The sequence below is a fragment of the Leptosomus discolor genome, chromosome 2, assembly GCF_034619465.1.
Source record: "Leptosomus discolor isolate bLepDis1 chromosome 2, bLepDis1.hap2, whole genome shotgun sequence".
Classification (NCBI taxonomy): Eukaryota; Metazoa; Chordata; class Aves; order Leptosomiformes; family Leptosomidae; genus Leptosomus; species Leptosomus discolor.
In genome coordinates, this window is record NC_141392.1 from 18,971,465 (window position 1) to 18,988,393 (window position 16,929).

At 38.1% G+C, this 16,929-nt stretch overlaps 1 protein-coding gene across 3 annotated transcripts in view; it reads left to right on the forward strand.

Moving 5' to 3' along the window:
* The window catches only part of MSH2 (mutS homolog 2), a 53,124-nt gene extending 38,170 nt beyond the window's left edge, over positions 1 to 14,954 (forward strand). For 2 of the 3 annotated variants that reach the window (XM_086460675.1, XM_086460674.1), the window contains 7 exons: positions 377 to 527; positions 3,552 to 3,649; positions 5,515 to 5,760; positions 7,180 to 7,384; positions 7,761 to 8,008; positions 12,037 to 12,209; positions 14,671 to 14,954. In XM_086460675.1, the coding sequence (XP_086316801.1) occupies positions 377 to 527; positions 3,552 to 3,649; positions 5,515 to 5,760; positions 7,180 to 7,384; positions 7,761 to 8,008; positions 12,037 to 12,209; positions 14,671 to 14,841 (1,292 nt within the window). In that variant the 3' untranslated portion in view covers positions 14,842 to 14,954. Of the gene's footprint in view, positions 1 to 376; positions 528 to 3,551; positions 3,650 to 5,514; positions 5,761 to 7,179; positions 7,385 to 7,760; positions 8,009 to 12,036; positions 12,210 to 14,670 lie in introns of those variants that run through there. The other variant, XM_086460676.1, reaches the window with a different exon arrangement.
* The last annotated feature ends 1,975 nt before the right edge of the window (positions 14,955 to 16,929 follow it).

Consider the following 16,929-nt stretch of genomic DNA (forward strand, 5'->3'; position numbering starts at 1 on the left):
TCGAATGAGAAATATCAACAGAAGTATGTGTTAGTAAAAGGATCACAAGACTACAGATGCTGTGCTTACAGCAGCCGTATAGAATGTCCTTGCAGTGTGCTTAAGAACATTTTTCATATTTCTGGAGAATTATGTAGCAATACAATAATCCTGAACCTGATTTGAATATGCAGTTTGAGAGCAGAGAATGGATCAGTAGGCTTCTGTTAGGTCTAGGTGTTTCCCATACCTGTACAGAACGAAAGCAAGTATACTGAATAGAACATCTAAGAGAGGCTGCATCATACAAACTGGGGCTTACTGAGCCGAAATAGCATAGCCTGCAGGATTTTTGATAATACGGTTGTTTTCTTTTTTCTTTCTTTTCACCTGAAAGGTTTGGAAGCTGGCAAAAGTATCAAACTGGAGACAAATTCACAGTTTGGGCATCACTTTCGAATAACTTGCAAAGAGGAAAAAGTTCTCCGTAACAATTCGAAGTACGGAATAGTTGATACACAGAAGAATGGTGTGAAATTTACTAACAGGTAGGAGATCATCCTGGTAATTTTTCAAGCCTGTTGTGAAAGAAACAAAATTTGTTCCTTTCTTTATAATTATGCTGATAAACTGGTTTCCCTACATCTTGAAAGGCTCAATTTTCACCTTTTTAATTGGCTCACAGATTGAGATATTGAGCAAGACTGGCATGAGGGAGGACTGGTCATACAGTTTCTGTTAAAAGCTGCATTCCCCATTTCCTTTGCCAGCTGTTAGCTATTTTTTGTCCTTTGACTTGGGCTAATTTCTGTGTTTTAGCTGCAGCTAGTAGCATAATTGCATTCACCATGAGTGTTTGTACAGATACTTTCAGAAGCTGCAATAGGAAAAGAACTATTTATGTTTATCACCAAATATGACATGAAGCAGTTTCATGGGTGATTACCTTTTGTTTGTTTGTTTGGTTGGTTGGGTTTTTTGTTCCAAAATGTGGTAATTTCTGTTGGTCCTATGTATTGGACTTCAAGTCTGTGGCTCTATAGATTAAAGCTATTTGAAAATTTCAGTCTTCAGGCTGATTGCATTGGTGCTGTTCCAGCATCTCCTTGTCTGGACAGCAGTTCTGTCACAGGTCAGCCAAGCAAAAAGTCTATACTTTTTGTGAATTTTTAGCTCTTTTAGAGCATTTTAGGAGGAGCAAAGGCTACCTTGGTCATCAGATGTCTCTCTTTCTGTATTTCATTGTTTTTACACAGAGCAAAAGTAGGAAGTTGCGTATGCAGAATCAGGTCGTAGCTGAGGTTGAAGGCAATCTCTTGAGGTTAACTGGTCTAACCCTTCACTCAAAGCACAGCTACCTTGGAAATTAGATCCTATCTCAAAGTTAGGTGAGGGAGCTCAAGGCCTTGCCCAGGTGCCCATCCCCCAAGCATCCTTCACAGCCTGGTGGGGCACAAGTTCCAGGGCTGAACCACTCTTTGTGAAAACTTTGCTAATCAGATCTGATGAGAATTTTCCTTGCAGAAGCTTGGTTTTTTAGTATCTCATTCTTTCGCTGTGCATCTCCAAGAAGACTGGTGCTTCTCCAGGCTGACTTCAGATTCTCTCAGCCTAGGCAGGCATCTCTGTCAGCCTGTCCTTGTATGCCATGTGCTTCAGCTCCAAATCTTTGTGGTGGCCACATGCTCCGGGTTCATTGTCTCTCTTACACTGGGAAGACAAAACTGGAGCCAGCACTGCAGATGTGGTCTCATGAGTGCTGAATAGAGGGGAAGAATCACTTCCTTTGACGTGCTGGCTACACTCTTGCTAATGCAGTCAGTATGGGCTTGGCCTTCTCTGCTTCAGGGGCACACTGCTGGCTTGTGTTCGGTTTCTTGTCTACTGGGTCCCCCAGCTCTTTTATGAGTAGCTGTTTTACAGCCATTTGGACCCCAGTCTGCACTGTTGCTTGGAGTTATTTCATCCCAGGTGCAGGACTTTGTGTTTGCCTGTGTTGAAATTCTTGTCCACCTATTTCTCTAGTCTGAAGATATCCCAGTGAATGGCAACCCTGTCCTCCAGCGTACTGACATCTCCCCTTAGTGTGGTATTGTTCACAGCCTTGCTGAGAGAGCATTTGAGAGTGCATTCAGTCCCATCATTCAGGTTGTTAATCAAGGCATAAATAGTATCAGCCCCAATATCAACCCTAAGAAATGCTGCTAACAATCAGCCACAGTCAGCAACCTGCTGACAAGTTCCTCCCTGTCAGTGGCAGGTCCAGGCAAAAACAAGTCTTTAAGTCTCCTGCATGCATTATATACAGAAGGGTAAAAATAGCAGAGATTAATACATCGTACAGTTGGTTTCAGACAAACCATGCTGCTATTGCTTTATGTATAACTGTTCCTGCTGGAATTGGCATCAGAGAACTGAGTTTATTGAGAGAGAGATCTTGATTGACAGACATGTATGAGGAGCACTGCCTGCAGGGCAAGGTTGGTTTCAAGCCAGTGCTATTACTAATAGTAACTGTTTCTGTTAATCACTCACTTTCATAGTAATAAATCCTTTGCTTTGAAAAGGAGGGCAAACATATTGCTTCTTGCAAACCAATATGTTGGTGTATTTCGCACCAATTTACTTAAATGAACAAAGTGTAAACCTTAATTGCATTTTGTTTTAACATTTACTCAGAGGATATTTTTTCAAAACATCCCTGAAATTTAAAACAGCTTTTTGTTGCCTCTAAATATGTTATAAATCTCAACTTAATGATGAAGTTAGGCTTTTCTGTAACTGAGAAGATGGTACTTAGAACCTCCACTGTGTCATCTTCTACCTTGGGGTAGAAGCCCATGGATCACTAATAAAACAGACTTCTCTGTGCTTAGTTAAGTTATAGTTGCTTCTGTAGATGGTACTAGAAGCACAAGGCTGATTTCTGATTATAGTGTGGGTGCAGTACATAGTGTTTCATATTCAGTCTTGAAGACTCTCTTCCGTGTTTGGAGACTAACTTGAGAAGAATAAATACTCGTTTAAACTGTCTCTTGGTTTCAGCTTGCCTTTTTTTTTTTAAGACTAGAACCTGTTCTTAGTGACAGCAGTTCACTGAGGATTTAACTAAATGAAAGAAGTCAATGCCTTTAGCTGTGATAAGCCTGTTGTAGAACTCTGGGCTAATAACACACTTGCTTAGCAGGAATTCTCCTCTGCCAGTTCTATAACATGCCGCATCTCATTGCAAAATGGCCAGAAATTCAGCTTTAAGAGCAAGTCCTTATCACATAGCTTGTCTATAACAAACAACTACTGTGAGATTTTTTTTTTAAGAATGATGTGTTCAAAGATGCTAGAATGGCTGGTTTGGCCCTTGTGGGTGACCTTCAACTTGGAATTAATCTTACTGATAATCCTGGTGTGGATGAATTTTAGATTAGTTGCTTTATGGTCCTTGTGCTGAACCTTGCTATTAAAACAGGTAGGGACAACTAGTATTGATTCATAGATGAGGAGGCTAGAAGTTTGGCGTTGTAGCAGTGAAAACAGAACATCACAGCTTCTAAATATTGTGGTTTTGTTCACAGCAAACTGAGCTCCGTCAATGATGAATATATAAAGAACAGAGAAGAGTATGAAGAGGCTCAGGATGCAATTGTCAAGGAAATCATTAACATTGCTTCAGGTGAATATATCAGTGTTGATGTGTATCACAGTCTGGAATGCCGGGAGGACTTGCAGTTAACTTTGTAGGACCTTCTGTAGAAAACCATAACATTCTCCAAAAAATTAGTGTGAAAAGTGAGGTTTGGCTTCTAGGCAGTTGTTGAAAGTTTGAAATACATTGTCTTCTGTGGTCAGACCCTTTCCTGGCATTGCTACAGATGTGCAGTGATGGATGTGTACAAATGCTAATCCCATAAAAGTAACAAAAATATGCCCATAAAGGGCACATCTATCCTCCACCTACCTCCCTGTAGGGCATCTCCACCCAACTGGCAGACTCAGTAGAATGCAGAAGTACTAAAGGACAACAGAGAACTATTGCCTGTGAGTGATGGTGAAGAAAGAATGTTGGTACGCAATACAAGATCAAGTTAGTCTTTGCTTATATGGTACAATAAAAAAAGATTTGTTTTCTATTTAATTTCCATATATTTTGCTCCAAGATTGCCTACTTACAGGATATTCTTTACAATTCTTCACCAAAAGGAGAAGAGACATCAGGGAATTTGGACTGGAAGATTCTGTAAATATTGCCACTCCCAAAGGCACTAGTTTCAGCAGAACAAATCTTAGTTCTTTGAAAGAGAAAAGTGGAAAGTGAAAGCACTAATGAATATTAAGCTAAGGGTAAATGTATTAAAGATAAACCCCCCACTTTTTAAGCTGAATTATTAATATATTTGAGTGTGTATTAAGTTATGGTGGAAATCTTCATAAGCCTTGACCTGTTGTCATGATAGGGAATTCGCTAGTATATTGCAGAATCAGTAGCTTGTTAGATGATTTTTTTTTTATCTTGGTAATTTTCAAGTGGTGAGTTTTTTCTGTGTAGCATAGTAAGATTTGCATATTTATGTAGAAAGCTAATTGTGTATTATATGGTGGGATTAGCTTCAATATGCCGTCTATAAATACCTAGTATATTTAATAAAGTGTTTTGCTGAAGTTTAAAGCTGCTGTGGCGTGCAGTCATAGACTTACAAGTGTATATGTGTATTTAAAAAGCATTTTTCTTCCCCAAGTGGAGGCAGTTTAACGAAAAAGACTCAATTATGCGTGTAGTTCTTGAATAAAAGTCACTTAAAGTCCTCTTAATGATCTATACCTAGCCACTTCAAGAAATGATGTTAGAACAGTAAATGTACTTTGTACAGGTAGGACTCTTTCTGCAGGTCACTGCTCATCTCTTCTGACACATGCATCCCATTTGCAAGTGTTAGATGATTTACCTCTGTAGACTCCTGTCCCTCATCTCTTTCGCTGAAAAAAAAAAAAAAAACAAAAAAACCAAAAAAAAACCCCCAAACAAACACCAAAACTTAAAAACTGGTGCTGGGAACACTGGGCCATCTAGTCTAGCTGTCTGGTATCACAGACACTGTATCTCACAGACCTCTCAATACCATCATTCACATAAATATGAATGGTTGCTGTGTCTCTATTGTCTTTGCATGAACATCAAACTGCAGTGTATTATTGAGGAAGGAGACTTACTGGATTTCCAGCCATCTTGCCATAGTGAGCATTTGCCTTCGTGTACTAAGATAAGCTGTTCCTTGTTGTCTAATGTTAACGCGAAACAGTCAACACTGCCTAACCTCTTCCTCTTCTTAGTCTGAAGAAGTCCACTTTGTAGTCAAGGCATGGGAACTTTAGATTTACATCTTAGACTCTCACAGAAGGTGACTGCTGTCTTGAACGAAATGGACTTTTAACGCAGATGAGTTAAAGCTTACAATGAACCCATAAAATTAAGATATCTTTTCAGCAAGAACAAAAAAATTTCTAACTGTTGAATTTGTGTATCTCTCTAATCAAAACCAGGTTATGCAGAACCAATACAGACGATGAATGATGTGATAGCTCAATTAGATGCAATTGTCAGTTTTGCTCATGTGTCAAACGGAGCACCAGTGCCGTATGTCCGTCCTGTCATTCTGGAAAAGGGACAAGGAAGGATTGTGCTGAAAGGTGCCAGGCATCCTTGCATTGAAGTGCAAGATGAGGTGGCCTTCATCCCCAATGACATTACATTTGAGAAGGGCAAGCAGATGTTCCACATTATTACTGGTAAATGTTTCTGTTCTCTCTTTCTTTTGTTGTTTACGTTTTAAATGTCTCCAGTATTTCCATAATGAGGTCTTTAAAAAAACAAACCAACAACAAGCAAACAAACCAGTAACCCAACAAAACTCCGTCAAAACAATTTATCTAATCAACAAAGGGTGAGCAGCTGGTAAGTTATTCATCTTTCTGTATGGGGGAATAAGATTTAGCTCCGGAAAAGAAGCAAGGGTATTTGTAAGCTGTTCTTTATTATATTAAAAAAAGAAAGAGTCCGCAATGTTCCTGTGAAATGTTTCCTTTGCTAGTGGATATTCTACATGTATATGCCCATACATATGTATTTCTCATCTTCCAAACTAATAGTCATGGAATTAGTTGTTATGATTGTAGTTATAATACACTGTTTGGCGAAGGTAATCACTAATTTAGAAATAGTCATTTGGGAAGAAGAGAGAGGCTGCCAGGACAATAGGAAATAAGAAATCAGTTCTTCCTTAATATGTGCATTCTTTGCCTTAGTGAATGTAACTCCACAAGCCAGGCAACCTCAGGAGCTGGAAATCCTGTACCTGCTTAAGTGATCTGGAAAATTCCACTAGACATCAGTTGTACTGTAGCCACACAGGCACTTTCTGTGGGCAAGATTTTAAGCAGCCTCTTTGTTAATGTTTTCTTTGTTTAGTATTAAAGTCAATTTTAAATGCAAAACATGTTTCCATGACTGTACCCTTTTTTCCCCTATTCCCTGGCGTAATTAAGATAATTTTACTACACAGGAAAACATTTTTAGTGTTTCTGAATTTTAATTTCTATGCAGATGTCATTGACATACATTCTGAGTAGCAAGAGCATAGAATTCGGCTTAATGATCAGTTTTCTGGAAAATACTTTTTATTTCATTTGTACTTCAGTTAAAATTAACTTATTAATATCTGTTTTTGCTGATTCAGAATCCCTTTAGATTGTAATTTAAATCACCCATTAGCTTGTACATGGTCTGTAACTAAGCTGTTCCATTTTTACAGACAAATTGCAATTGTTGTTTGAGGTGAAAGCAAATTATTTTCATTCTTAAGCAGCAACACTGATGACTTAAATTAAAGCTTATTAGTTTTAGGTATGGCTGTGTGTTTTAGATGATTGTTTATACTTCCGAGAAGTCTCAAAAGTTATGAAAGCCCCTAATGTTCTCCGATCCCCTTTCTTTTGAAAAAGCGGCATTCAGTAAGATATACAAGCAAGCCTTATTAGTAGTGGCACTACTTGTTGCACCTGTTTGACAAGTCTGCTACTCTTTCCTGGCAAGACAGTAGTGAGTTTGAATGTTCTTTGCTTTAATTTAGAGCCTGTTCTCCTTTAAAAGAACTGTTGAATTGTAAAAGATTATGGTTTTCTAATTCATCTACAAAATTTCTTCTTTAGGCCCTAACATGGGGGGAAAATCTACCTACATCCGACAGACAGGGGTGATTGTTCTTATGGCCCAAATTGGGTGTTTTGTACCGTGCGACTCTGCAGAAATAACCATTGTGGATTGTATCCTGGCTCGGGTGGGAGCTGGAGACAGTCAGCTGAAAGGTGTGTCTACTTTCATGGCTGAAATGTTAGAAACTGCTTCAATCCTTAGGTAAGTCCGTGCTTATTTGATTTTGTTGGTTGAGGTTGGTGGGGAAAGGAGGTGCTCGAAGAAGGGTGTATTTAAAATTTCCTTCTTTGTAGGATCTCCGGTTCTTTTAGGAGGCTCATAAGTTCTTAAAGTAGTCTTCTGTTTAGTTCAGTGGTCAAATGAAGCTACTACCAGGATGCCAGAGTCTAAATGGGACAAAGAAACTAATTTGGAATGATCTGTGTGACACTGCATGTGCACTTTATTTGTATGCTGTTAAGTAAACAGGAAAGGTCTTTTGCCTTTTTTATACTATGCCTCTGCAACATAACTTGTAGTACTCCAATATCGAGTTCGTGCTGTTCTCAAAAATTATAAAATGCTCTTGTGTTTTTAGGACAGCATCTGAAAACTCCCTGATAATTATTGATGAGCTGGGAAGAGGAACTTCTACCTACGATGGCTTTGGCTTAGCATGGGCTATTTCAGAATACATTGCTAGCAAAATCTGTGCTTTCTGTATGTTTGCTACACATTTTCATGAACTGACAGCTCTCGCTGACCAAGTGCCAACAGTAAATAACCTGCATGTTACTGCGCTGACCAGTGATGACACGTTGACGATGCTTTATCGTGTCAAAGAAGGTAAGCCTGTGTAAATGGTGAACAGGGTAAACTTTTATTTTGCCCCAAGAGAGGAAGAAATCTTAATGGAAAAAAAAAAACCCATTAAAAAAATGAAATGTCGTACTCCAAGGCTTAGGGTTTATAACAGACATGTTCTTGTCTGTCCATAGAGAGTGTGTATGACAGGAGCTCTGTCCATGTGTGAACACAGTTGGTGGTGTTGTTGAACATTATTTGTTAAGACTTCCAGGTTATTTCTACCACTCAAGTTGATGCTTTTGAGGTTGTTCACTTTTTGATTTTTAAAGAGCAGAGAGAAGGATTCCAAGATGTTATTTTCTGGTTTCCTAAAGCAGACATTTTAACATGCTTGTAGAAAAGACTTATGTTGCTTGCGCTCATTCCTTTTAAAAGAACAGTTTTATGTGCTGACAGTTTTTAATAATGTCTGTTTTATTGTAATAAGGCTTAGTCGTTGAAGAAAGATGTGGCCCAATTGGTGCGGTAGTTTGGTATAGGAAAATATGTTTCGTTTTTAGCAAATGGCATCATAGGAAAACAAGGAGCCTGTTTTGTTAGTGTAAGATAAGTCAGATGTATCTAATTAAAATGCTTTCGTGGATCCAGTTATTCCTTTTGCTATTAAATTAGACAATTTTTAATTGGGCATAAATTTTGTCTGTTAACTGTAATAAGTGGTTACTCCTACTTCTCTATATCCCAAATAATTTGTTCTTGCTTCCTTCAGTAGGAGCCTATATTTATGCTAAATAAAACAGGGCTGTGTAACTGTGGCTTGCAAGGTGTGGTCATTTATGGCATTCTAATTTAGTTGCAAACTCTACAGTGATTTTTGTTGTTCCCATAAGAGCATGTCATTCAGATTGCCAACCTCTGGAGTGAGATTTTTGATTTAAAATGTGGGTAGATCACTGTTACGTTATGTTTTCACTTGAAAATACCTCTTAATTTTCCTTTTCTGAGTTCCACAATGAAGGAATGAGTTAGATGACACTTGGATAGATAGAACATGGTTACTATAGAACACTGTGGCTATACTGGATCCAATCAACAACTTACCTTGTGGAGTGGTAGTAGTATAAGGAATAACTATTTGAGGAGTTAGGCTATTACCTTTACTAGAACAATTACTAAGTGTCATCCATCCTTGTTAAGGCTAAGGAGCTAGTCCTTGTCTCATATCTCAAGTTCTGGAGACTGATGTTTACTTTTAAAATTTTATCTTAGAATTCACTCTTACAGGTACAATTGCTGAACTTCATTCCTTATTTTTAAAAGCTGTCTTGTCATGTTGACATGATACCAAACACTTGATTTTGCTTGCCTAGTTCATCCTAATAACTCAGCTTTTCATAATCACTGTACATTTCGTAGGTGTTATCCTGGAACTCTCTCTGTATTTCCTGATTTCTTTAGTCAACTTTTCAGTTCATTCCTTCTGGCATATGTTGTTCTGAAATGAATCTAATATGCTGTTGAATTATTAAATTTTGCTGTTAGGCTTTTAAAGATAACTTTTATAATCTTCACAGGCTATCACTGTACTATGAAGTGTCTTTAGACAATTTGTAAATGTATTTTTATTATATCCTGATCTGAGCTTCACTAAAGTGATACCATGCTAATTTTACTCCTATGATGTTACTAATTGACTATTTCTTACTCATTTCTTCTGGTTTTAAATCCATGAAATTACTTAATTTCTTGTCCTTTCATTACTTGTATAACCACCTCTAATTTTGTATTCCACTATGGCTGTAGTCTTGCATTTGGGCTTTGGGTACTTGTCTGTAAAGTTAGGAGTCTGCTCTGAACAAGAGGAATCAAGGCATGACCAGAAGTATTGCTGTCTTCTGGCTTTACTGAGAGTCTGCTTAAAGCTGGTTAGAGTATCTCCAGCTGCCACAGTCATGTTTCTTTTAACTCTGTGTCCTTGTCTTTTGAGATCTTTATTCATTAGAAATGGCCTCTGTTCTCCTCTCTGTTCATGCACTTTTCCTAGGCAATGCCTAGGCTGTGCTTCTGAGTGTTAGTCCGAAGTGCTGTGGCCCTGGTACCCAACCAGTTCCAGTGGAGAGGCAGTCTCTATGGTTCTTTTGTAGTTTGCTGTTTACCATCTTTTCCCCATATGTTGAGCTCCTTCCACCAAATGAAGGTTCAGAGCCGTCCAAATGCCTTGCACAAATCAGTGCTTAAAGTATGACTTAGTGTGGCGTGGGAACTGAAGTATAGTCATAAATTGCTGCAAGCGTACATTGAAACTATGAGTGTTTTCAATGCAGCGAGAGCTGACAATGTAGAGTATCTTCAAACAATCCATCTTCATTTAAGTGCTTTCTTTTGAATACTTAGGTTGGGGAGGGAAGTAATACACACTAAATCTAAACCTTCTACTTTCTAAATCCTTTGGAATAGCAACTTTTACAATGAAAACCCCTAATATTCCCCAGATAGTTGGGTGAATTAGTTTTCTACAAACACTCCGCCCCCCCTTTTTTTTTAACTTGTATTAACTCACCCATGCTAGTCCTGGTGAAAACTCTAGAAGCCTGGTTTCATATTTTTCTTCAATCCATTTTGCCATTTTTAGTCATACGCATCTTTTATTTGTACATGCAGTGTCTTTTCATTTGATCTGTTTTCTTGGAAGTGGTATTGAGCAAAGAGGCACAACAGTTTGTATCTATCTACTTAAACCTCTGTCAGATGAGATACAACATTATGAAATCTTTGTCTTAAAATACCCGGTCTCAAACTGGATGTCTTTCACGTAGGTTTTTGCATTTAGTGTTGTGCTCTTTCCCTTTTGGAAGAGTTATATTACTCCGGCAAGGATGTGAGTATAGGCAGCTTGGTTACATCTGTGTTTTGAAATAAATAACAGGTTTCATGTCATTTGAAATGTGTAACTAAATCTGAAATGCATGACAAGGAACTTCTATACAGTATTTTAATCTCTGTTTTCATGCTTCAAGAGTGTGACAGAATTGCTGGAAGAGGAGACAGAGAAAGTACGGTTCTCCAGGCCTCTGCTCAGGATCCTCTGAGCAGAGACCTGAGTTAGCTTTGTGTCTGGGAGGTGTGTGTTTTAAATATAAAATCAAGATGACTAATTTCTGCTTAAAAATCTTAATTTCCTTTAAGAAACCTGAGAGATTACAAGATTAATAAAAAGAAAAAAATCTAAATGCTAGGGTTTCCTTTACCTGTTCTTCAGTTACCCACTATTTAATAGATGATTAGTTAAGTATCATTTTACACATGTAATTCACTTAGTCATAACTCCTTACTGGAGACAAGAATTAAAAGGATGTAGTAATATTTGTGGGTGGCCAGTCGGTATTATGGTAATGTAAACAAACGGAGTTGACAGAATGTATCAGCGGGCCTTTGATATTGAAGTGAAAATTGTGACTGGGTATAATTGACATATTTTGAGCAATTATGAGAAATTATTTCTCAACCAAATGTTATAAACAGTGTATTAATTGAAGTAAGTGTAAAGTTAAAGTTGAAAGGTTTTGACGTAATTGAAGACGATTTCTGGAGACTGAGGAGTTATGTGGTACTGATGCAAAGGAGGAGGAGGATTGAGAATATATATACACACATATATGTGTATTCCTATAAATATAGAAAAAAGAGAGATAAAAAAAAATATATGAATTACTACGTTCTACAGACTGTGCTGAAGTACTTTAATAAAAAACATTATTCAATTTCATTCAAGTACTAGAGGGAAACTCTTTCTGCTTGAAGCGTTTTCCCTTTCTTCCTGAAGCAATTTTGGAGCTCTGCAATTACTGCTGTAAGAGAGCTTAATTAAATAAGAGCATATTCTTTAGTCTGTGTTATCATGCGTAGTCCAAAAGATAAATCAGAAAATGGTGGGAGAACCGAACACTGTCATGCACTTAATTTTTCAGAACAAAGATCTGTTACAAATGTGTTCATATAATCTCTGTGTAGCCATATTATCTCTTGAGAATTCTTTACTGTTTGTTTTTTTTCCCCTCTGCATCCAGGTGTTTGTGACCAGAGTTTTGGAATACATGTAGCAGAGTTGGCGGCTTTCCCAAAACATGTGATAGAAAGTGCAAGAGAGAAAGCACTGGAGCTGGAGGAGTTTCAAAACATTGGCAAGTCCAAGGAATCTGAAGGAGAACCACCAGCCAAGAAATTCTACAGTGAAAGAGAGGTTTGCTATCAGGAATGCTTTTTTAAATTTGTTTAGCTGGAATAGCCCAAGCAAAATAGTTTAAGGATTCAGATTCCTCCAAAGCTTGAGGATAATTAGCTATAATCTCATTTTTCCATAACCAACTATTTCAGCTGTGAAATTCACTAGGAGTTGAAGACGTATTCAAGGGTAGTGGTTTTGGTTTAGATTCATTTCAAGTTAACATAGGCGGCAAGAATTTTATCTAAAAACGTAGTTGTGAGAACGAAACTAATTTTTTTCTTGAAGAATAATGACCAGCAGTTAGTCTGATTGGCATACAACTGGAGTCATACAAGGGAACATGTCTCTAGCTGTCCTGTGGGTTTTTCTTTAGGCTTGAACCAAGCCAGAATTTTGTCTTCGCTTTTGTTGGCTACTTAGTTTGTGTGCAGTATTTCTTGGGAGTTAAGTTACAGCTTTTGTTTTAATTGTTGTTTAGATTATTCTTGGCTCTGCAGATGGGTTGCACCTGGTTTTGCTCCCTGTTATTGGTGGGCTCATTAGTGCTGGTCTCTTGAAGCCTAACGTGAACATGGTCAGATCTGTTGTGCACGTCAGAGAAAAGCTGAATATGCAGCTTTCTCCTTTGCGCCCTTCCGCGTCCCGTCAGTACTAACAAGTTTCATGAGCTGATCATACTGAAAGACAAGGCAATTTGGACCTGGAATGTCTGATTTAGAAATGTCGTAAAGTTCTTCCCATATCACACGTGAGAATTTTAGCTTGGTTCTCTGCATTCAACTGAGAAGTAAAATGCTCTTGGCTTTGCACAGCCTTCAAGGACAAGTTGATGAAACCCACATCTCGGCATAGATCTCATCATGTCTACATTGCATAAGACAGTTATGTAAAGCCATTTGAGTGAATTGTTTTTTCTCCCTTCCCTTTCTCTCAAAAGAAGCTTCATTAGCAGGTAGTGTAAAGGAAAACAATAGATTGCAGGAAGGTTTTTCAGAATAGCCTGTGTCATCTCGTTGCTGGGTTAGGAGTCCTTACAGCGACATCTGTTGCAGCCTCCTAGGAAATCCATGTGCTACCTTATGACTTGCATTGTGTTTTGCCAATAGTCAGGTCTTCCTTCTGCATGCATATAAATCTGCTTACAGATCTTAGTTCTGTGTCCCAGCAGTTGGCCTGAAACTTTGCAGCCTTGTAACTCATTTATCTCCTCCTATACATCAGTGGAAATCTTGGTAATAGTCCAGTATATGGAAGCCTTGAAGTGTTAGTCCATATCCAGAGTACTTTCTACATATAAAAAGCCTTTGCTCTAGGTAGAGGCTGTTACCTATTACTCTGTTTTCAGTTTCAGAGGTCTACTGCATTTGTTCCTGGCTCAGTAAGTGGATCTGATGTTGCAGATCAATGATCTCTGGTTTGTCCAGTGTTTTAGTGCCAGGAGGTTCCCCCTTCAGCTACCTCAGTTGCCCCACTACTAATTAGCTTGTCTTTGACAGCTTGCTGAGTATCATGGGGAGGTATTTTTCAGATTAGTTGGATCTGGCTGTGTGGTTGTAAATCGGTGTAAATGAAATTGACGTGGCAAACACTTCTGACAAATACAGCATCATGTTTAATTCTTGGATATCCCAGTAATACATAATATTCATAAACTCTTTAGTCAATAGAACGGTACAGCTTTAGGTGTCTCGCCCAGACAATTTGTCTGCTTTTGTTAACACCATGTTTAGAGGCGAAAGTGTGCTGTTACATTTCCAAGTCCTTTGGAGACTTCAGCACTGAAAGCATACTGCGTTAGTCTTAAATAATAAAACAAAACTAAGAAAACTCTGTAGTAGAGTTCTAAAATGCAGAGGACTAGACAAAATTCTGTATTGTGGGCAAATTGTTTCTAATACAGTGATCCTGAATACTGTTCATTAAAATGTTTTTTCTTGCTATTCAATTTAGATTGTTTAGAAGTTCCACTTTGCCTGTTTGTGTAAAAGCATATGCATAAAGCCTAATTATCATCTGTTCTCCTTGGTGACGGCCGCTCTCCAGTTGCTTGGTTACAATTTGTTCTTTCCTTTTGCATATTGAAACATCAGTTTTGATATACAATTCCTCCAAAAAGTAACTAGTTTGGGCAGTATGGCCACTGTGATGCTATTATTGCTAGCAATCCTTGCCTAATGTGTTTGCACACTGGAATTAAATGTGGAACACGTAGGAGCTCTCAGTGTTAAATATTGTATTTCTGCTGATCAACTGATTCTTTTTACTCATGGATGGAAAGAGAAGGAGCTCCCGATACCAGTATAACTGGAGTGTTCTGGTGTTGAGAACATGATGGCAAGGGCAAAAATACCCGTGTTTTTTCCCTGCAAAAAGTTTCTGGTGATGAATAATTCCTTGTATCTTTGGGGAATTTGGAAAAATCCTGCTTGCAATCTAAACACCCTGTTTTCTTTTTCTTCTTCTCCCTCCATTTCAGGAAGGTGAAAAGATAATTCAGGATTTTCTTTGTCGAGTGAAAGCATTGCCCTTGACAGATATGTCAGAAGAAGATGTCAAAATCAAGCTGAAACAGCTGAGAAATGATGTATTGGCAAAGAACAACAGTTTTGTGAACGAAATAATTTCCCGAACAAAAGTTACATCATGAAAGATGTAAGAACAGGATACAGCTCTTGGGAGCATGTTTTACGTTGCAAGAACTAACATTTTCTTGTCTTGTAGTTTTTATATTTTGTGATGCTTATACTGATTTACGTAGGCATTTTTTTCTTGGATTGTAATTATTTTGTGAAAAATTATGAGTGTATTCTGTGCGATTCCTGCTTTAGTTGTGATCATTGTGTCCTTTTAGAAGTTTTCAATAAAATGTTTTTTTTCAGTTTTGAGAGAATTATTGACTGTACAAACAAAACACGTAATACTTTACCAGAAGTGTGCTAGAAAGTATTAACAATTGAGATGGCATACAGCTACCACAGCCTTGAAAAGCAACTGCGCACACAAAATCTTTGTCCTATACTGTGATTCTTCTTTTAATGATGCAATTACATTAATTAATTCAATGATGTTTTATTAGCACTTCATTAGAAAAAAAAGCATCTAATCTAAGCGATTTGGCATAAATTTTTGCATGTGTGACCTGGGTGGGAGGGGGCAGATTTTTTTGTTTGCTGTGTGTATGATAATGCTGGAGTCAAAAATACTATAGGTCTGCTCTTCATGCCTGAGTGGTAATGTCTTGCATATTTTCATTGTTTTATAATGTAAGCAGAGGCTGGGGTGAAGTTGCAGTTTAACCAGAACTTCTGTGTTGATCATGATTTGTGAGGTCTATCTACAAAGAAAGAACACGCTGATTTTTGTCTGATGTGCTTCTTGCAGAGACAATTTGAAAGCGTCCAGATACAAGTTTATATTCTTCTTGAAATTTAGCATTTTAAATTGTAGCTCAAGAACACGTTACCTATATTTAAAACTGTCAGTGTTGAAAGATTAATGGGAAGAGGTGTTTATTGCATGAGCTTATAGGAATAAAATCGTGCTGAAGATGCCATGCAGACTCTTGCTGCGTTCAGAGATTGCATCAGTGGGTGTGTGCTAGGGACAGCAGTGCTGCTCTTAAAGCTATGCTGTAGCTCTGTGTCAGGGATTAATGTGTTGCAATGGTCTGCATTTAAATGTGCCAACAATAGTCATAAGAGGTGTGTTCAACTCACTGTTGGATAACATTTGTTTGTAGTTAGACTAGAACTTGGACATACTAGATATGCTTCTCAGCAGAAGAAAAAAGGCTTGTTTGAGAGGTTTGGGTTCTTGGTCTTTAAATTAGAGTGCATTCTACTTATTAAGATGAAAGTGGACTTGCATTTACAAACAGCACGGTTGATACATGTATTCAGTAGCTGTGTCTGGAAAAGTGTGTGAATGGAAAATTCGGTTACATAAAGTAATGAAAAATATACCTTTTTTGGCAAATTCAATTGATCCAAGCACAAGCTAGCCGAAAATACAAAATTATACATAAAATAGACAATGAGAATCAATTTAGAGGATCAAATACTGCAATGACACACAATTTGTATTGGATCAAACTTCTTTAACTGTTGCTTACAGGCAGTTGTAAGGGACTGGAATGGCTGGTATTTACAGCCTCTTCCTACATATGCTGAGATGTCTGTGGTCTGATCAAAGATGCTTCTTGCTCAGTCTCCTGTCCCTAACCAGGGGAACAGGCATAAACCCATCTGTTTTCTCTTCCAGGAACTTTTCTGTTTTCTCCTTGACCTTGTGTGAACTTCCAGTGTCTGCAGCACTCTTAGCCAAGGAGTTCCTTACTGAGCTGCCACCTGCAAGAGGGACCACTTGTTCTTTGCTTTGAACCTGATTCCTGGCTTCATTCAGTTTTTTGAACCTGATTCCTAGCTTCATTCAGTGCCTCTTCTTTTTATTCTTCAAGTGTCCACTCTTTCCACTCTGGATGTGGTGCGTCAGGACAGCATGTCTGCAGTATGCTGAGGAAAGGCTGCTTTTATTTTTTCATTGCAGTTGGAGGCTGATAGAGCTGCTCCTGTGTAACCAGATTTGCCTCTCTCTGAGAGTGAAAGCTGTACTTGTGTGCCTTACTTGGAAGTGATGGGGTACCCTGACTAGACCAGGTCTGGGCAGCACCTTCTCCTCGGTGCTTCAGAAAGGGACTTAAGAATCTGCAACAAAAAAGATTCAGGTTTTTTTGTGC